General features: G+C 35.9%; 1 protein-coding gene across 7 annotated transcripts in view; it reads right to left on the bottom strand.

The window, feature by feature from the left end:
• Window positions 1-2,340: 2,340 nt before the first annotated feature.
• Window positions 2,341-6,015, bottom strand: part of LOC131911566 (putative ankyrin repeat domain-containing protein 19) — a 47,508-nt gene continuing 43,833 nt past the window's right edge. For all 7 annotated transcript variants that reach the window (XM_059263767.1, XM_059263769.1, XM_059263771.1 and 4 more), the window contains one exon: window positions 2,341-2,504. In XM_059263767.1, the coding sequence (XP_059119750.1) occupies window positions 2,469-2,504 (36 nt within the window). In that variant the 3' untranslated portion in view covers window positions 2,341-2,468. The remainder of the gene's footprint in view (window positions 2,505-6,015) is intronic.

The raw sequence follows: 6,015 nt of genomic DNA, 5'->3' as shown, positions 1-6,015 counted from the left end.
GGCCACCTTGCACTGATTTATTATATTGAGAGCTGCTGGTAGCAAAAGGTCATGGGGTTATATAACAGGTGACAATTAGTGTTCAAAAGGTCAGCCTATCAGGTTCTGATAGAGGATTAAGCCATCATGCATGGCATATATTGGAGGTATTGCCTTTTGAATGAATTGGCTGTTTCTTGTTGTAAACTTCTTACACAATTACAGCTATGATATCTCCCCATTATCATATATCTTCATGTAGTTTATATATGTAATCTCATGATTACATCTTAATATTATGGGCACAAATACCTGTGGGTGGTCAGGAAGGTGCCTTTTTCATTTAGCTGTACAATTTTGATATGTAGAAAATATACTAGGATATGCTTCATATCCAGATCCATTTTCCTGTGAGACTGAAGACACATAAATCCTGCTTTGTTCCTTTTGCTCAGACTAACACAGAATATAATAATCTCTCCTCAGTCTAACACAAACTGCACACATTTAGTTCATTTTTACCTCAGAGCAAGTTCAAACTAGACTAAAGGCCTTTGTATATAGATCATAAGTTTACAACTTTACAGTTATGCACAAGGTCAGAGTCGCAGGTGTCTACCAAGGTTACTAACACAAAACACCCTAAGAAAAACATGCCAATTCTTCACTTGTCAAGTTTGCTGATAAAAAGCTATGTCTCAGTTTGTCACACTGGGCACTGGGCCTCCTCCCTCTGGTCCTGAGACCTTGAAACCATACATTACCATGGTAATGGCTCTGCTCCTGTTGGACCCCAAAGTTTAGGGTCTCAAGTGGGCGCCCCAAGAACCCAGACTCCAGTCCAGTTGATGCAACAGCACGAGGATTTTATTGGCTTCTGTACAGAAGGGCAAACTCTGCTCCTAAGAGCAAGAGCCTCATCTTACTGCAGCCCCATAAGGGCTTTTAAAGGAAAAACCCTCAAAATCCACAAGATTACAATTCCCATACAATTTCATGGCCTGATCACAGTGGGTACAGTTACGTCAACAGGTACATTCTTCCTGAAACCTCAAGGCGGGTATCAGGGTGGGAGTGGAGTTTACACAAAGGTCACAGTGGTCCTTCCTGGAACACCTGCAACTATCCCAGTCACAGTTGAGCACATCTCTTAACAGAAATCTTTTTACATTGTTACATTGTTACAGGTTGAATAATGGCTGAGTCAGGTGGCCCTTGGAACTAGTTTTCTTTTTAGTTCCTTATTTCCTGGGGCTTGGGGGGTGTAAGCCTGAAGGGTTAGGGTCTTTCACTCCTTACTGTCTATTCTAGGGATGTGCTATGACCTTGAGGGTTTTGAAACTTTTCTGAGGAATGCAAGGAGTCTCCTGTTACAAATGTATGGATAGTCAGGCAAGAGAGGAGCTAAGAATGAGAGCTGAAAAGAAGCTGTAGATTTAGCAGAGCAGTAGAACAAAGAGAACAACAAAGAGATCAGAAAGCTTACTTAGAACAATAAAGTTATGGAATGAAAGAGCATGGTGTGCATTGATTTATTCTTACCCTCACATAAGTAGATTTCCTAACTGGTTGTAGTTTCTTCTGTGGACTCTGGGAGAAAGCTCTTTGGGGCAGGTACGCAAAAAGCTTTTGTTATTACTACATCATGCTTTTCTCATCCAGATGGACTTAAACTCTCTAAAATGATGTGCCAAAATCATCCTTTCTTTGTCAAATAGTGTTTGTCACATGACTTAAAGAACTAGAACAGTATCAGAGAACAGACAAAATTTCATAGTAAATTTCCTCGTCTCTTTCTATCCTTGCCACCAATGAAAGAATTCTACTGTACAGATATTATTCAAAATAAATAATCATTAGGGCTTATTCTGAGGCTTAAACAGTCTTAAAATCAAATATTGGCATGTCACACACACTTTTTCATTTATAGCAGTGTTTCTGAAACAGAAAATTCCCGTGTATATATTTATACCAAATTGTAAATGATGATATAGAAACGTGTTCCAATGCAGTGGTTTAACTAAAGCAATGCTCACTTACATAAAGGAGGTGTGACTGGACCATCAACAACCCTCTTCAAGTGCTGTAGGACTGCATTAGTAACTAGAAGAGCTTACGGGAATTACAGACTCAAGTGGACTCAAACAACTTTGAACGGATAACATAATTATATTTATTCAATAACTCTAGACACTCGAAATGATGCTTTTAAAAAAGATGTATATTATAAATCAAATAAACATATACACATAGACAATATCTACATCAAGGGAAGGAAGATAAATATAAAATAAACACTGAAGATAACTAATTATGTAACAGAACAATAAAACATAAACACACAGAAATAAACACTGAAGATAATAGAATAGTATAATTTATAATATAACATAATATAATAATACACAAAATAAACACATGGTTTTTCTTGAAACAATTAGTGGAGAAGAGCAGATTTCCTCCTCGGCTGTCCTGTTGTGGATGGATGGTCAGAGAAGGTGGCAGGCAATTGTGGCAGGCTTGTCCTAGTTCCAAGATGAGAATAAGCTATTTAAAATGCACAGTGCTCTCTTATGCTTTACAAAACTATACGGACTACTCTGTAAGGAGCTAGTGAGAGCATTCATAAAATGCCGCTATATATAAAATGCAGTGTGTGTGTAATAAAGATGTTTTTGTATGATCCATCTTTCATCCATCATAAACATTCTGTTTAATAATTATATATCCCCATAGTGCACCATGATAACAGCTGTGAACCTTAATACTAATACCTAACTCTTACCTTAAATCCACTCTAACTATATATTCTGAAGCCTAATATTAATACTAAACCTAGCCTTAAACTCTAAACTGGATCCTAACTCTAGTACTTGATAACAGTGAGGAAAACATGGAAGGAGTTTAGGAATAACTTTCTCCTTATGAATGAAAGCTTTGTACTATAAACTCATTTATATTCTCATTAAGTTTACAACACCTTTCTATTCCTTTTCTGCAGAATATATTCTCTCATCCTCCAACATACACGCTGCTCCATTTTCCTTCATTTACATCCTGTGTTTGAAACTGCTCATATTCTTCATCCCACGTCTTTCTCCTGCCTTGTTTCCTAATATTCCTGAACTGTTGCAATGTGACCCAAAACATACACGCACATCTTTATCCATATATCCATATGTATGTATATGTATATCTATCTGTCTTTCTATCTATCTGTCTGTCTGTCTGTCTGTTTATATCTCTCTCTATGACAGTCTTGCTTTAGCCTGTTGTTGACTCGTGAGATAAACATTACATTGATTGTTAACTCTTTTTATCCGTCATGGCGTATTTAAATACTAATATTTCTGAGCTAAAAGACTGAGTGTATGTTTTAGATAAACATGCTTTCTAATGTCTTTTAAAACAAAATATAACTCTTAACTTCTTTTCTCTATGTTTTCTCTTCTATTTCTTGTGGTGGAGGGAAGAGTTATGTTTTTTGGTACAACATACATAATAACATGCTCTTATAGAAATTGTTACAGAGATTTATACATGCTCTGAAAGAGATTGTATAAAATAAGGAGTTTATAAAATGAAAATCCAAACAATATTATGAAAGATTTAAACCATTCCATCCAACTGAAAAATACAACTATGAGTTATTGTATATTTTAAGTATATTTTCAACTTTAGAATAAATTACAATATTATTAGAATAGAGGCCCCCAGAGCCCAGCCTCCTAGGACTCCTTCACTAAGTGAGGGACTCTGGCTTCTAGGCTCAGGGCTTCCTCTACTGTCCCTGAAACTCTAGAACCACATGAAAGATCCTGACTTCCCCATGCGGCCACATAAGAACACTGGATTTTGTCTTGGGTCCTGACTTGGATGGTCTCCTACACCAACATAAGGCCCAGGGATTTTCCTTCAGGATCCCAGGCAGCTTGACCTCCTGCACCAAGTGCGGGCCCTGCTTTCTAGAGATTAGCCCCACCGATGACACTTAGCAACCTCCAGAACCAGGCAAGAGACTCTCATTCCCCTGGTTAGACCTGTTTATACTGCTTGAGACCATTCTTCCAGGTGGCTGGGTTTCACCTGTGTTGATACAGGAACCCTGTTCTAGGCATTAGACAGATGCTGGTGCTCGAGCTTGTGGTCCCCTGACAGAGAGGAAATATCACATCTCAGCCCCATCAAGTTTTAGTACCTCCTGATCACTTTAAATGCCTCCACTGGAACATAAAAAGTGACTTGAAAAAAAGAAAAAAAAGGAAGAAAAATCTGACTAACAAATTAAAACATTTTCTCCCAAAATTACTGATCATGTAATAGAGACCTCCAAAGAGAATGACATGGATGAACTTCAGGACAAAGAATTCAAAAGAATGATTGTAACTATATTGAAGCCATTCTAACTAAGCTCATCAAAATCAGGGATGAAACTAATAAAACAGAAATCCAAAAATTTTCAAAAAAATTAATGAAATGGAAAATTGATTCTTTGTAAAGATAAATAAAATTGAAAAAAATTCTTATCCAAATGAGAGAGAAGACACAAATTAGTAAAGTAAGAAATAAAGGAGGCATTAAAACAAATTACAATGAAATTCAGAAATCACAAAACACATTCTTTAAAAATCTCCATTCCATGTAATTGCAAAATCTAAAAGAAATGGATGTATTTCTAGATTCATAGTATATAACAAAAATTAAATCAAGATGAAAGAGGTGATTTAAGTGTGTCTATAACCACTATCAAGATTGAAGAAGTAACAAAATGCTTATCAACTAAAAAATGCCCAGGACCAGATGAATTAGTTACAGAATCTACAGAACCAGAAAGAAGAATTAACACCCTTGTTTCTCAGATTATTTCATGAAATAGAAAAAGAAAGGACATCTCCTAAATTCTTTTTATGAATCCAGTATTACCTTGATACCCAAGCTATGTAAAGACACCACACAAAAAGAAAAGAAAACCACAGATCGATTTCCATGATTAACATTGAGGTAAACCTTCTAAATGAGATATTGACAAACGGGGGCTGGAGAAACGACTCAGCATTTACGAGCTCTGACCACTCTTCCAGTGGACTCAGGTTCAATTCCCAGCATCTGCATCACAGCTCATAACTGTCTGTAACTCTGTTTCCCGGGAATCTGATGCTCTCTTCTGGCCTCTGAGTATACCAGGCACACATGTGATGCACAAAAATACATGCAGACAAAACATACACATAAAAATAAAAAATTAAAATAAAAAAAGATATTGGCAAAGTGGATTTAAGATCACATAAAAAGATTGTTCATCATAACCAACTCTACTTTATCCCAGAATGCAGGGAGAAATCATAGTTTTAAATCAATAGATATTACCTATCACATAAATAGAATGAAAGAAACCACATGATCATCTCAATATATGCAGGAAAGACACAAAATTTGAACATCTGAACCTTAATAAAAGTTGTGGAGAGGTGAGGTGTGGATAGAGAATACATCAAAATTATACAAGCCGTATACAAGTCTATGACCTACATTTTGGTAAATAGAAGAAAAAATAAAAACGTTTGCACTAAGATGAAAAACAAGACAAAGACTGTTCACTCTCTCCATATATATTCAACAAAGAGCTGAAGTCCTCACTAGAGCAATAAGACAAGAAGGAAATTAGAGGACACAGTCACAGAACTCAAAATGTCTCAACTTACAGATGGTAGGATTTTAACATCTGTAAAGACTGTGAAGACTCCACACACAAAAAAAAAATTTACAGATGATAAATACTTTAGCAGATTAGCAGCCTAAAAAATTAACACCGAAATCAATAGTGAATATCTGAATAAGAAAGAAATCAAGGAAAGAATCCCATTCACAAGCCCTAGGATATAGAATCAATCTAGATATCCATCAGCAGATGAATAGATAAAGACAATGTGGTATATACATGAAATAGAATAGTATTGAGCTGTAAATAAAAATGAAATAATAAAAATTACAAGTAAATTAATGGAACTAGAAAAAGTTTTACTCGCTGAGGCCAGC

This window comes from Peromyscus eremicus, chromosome 5 (assembly GCF_949786415.1).
Source record: "Peromyscus eremicus chromosome 5, PerEre_H2_v1, whole genome shotgun sequence".
In the NCBI taxonomy this organism is placed as follows: Eukaryota; Metazoa; Chordata; class Mammalia; order Rodentia; family Cricetidae; genus Peromyscus; species Peromyscus eremicus.
Note: the sequence above shows the minus strand (reverse complement) of the source record. Positions and strands in the feature narration are given on the sequence as shown.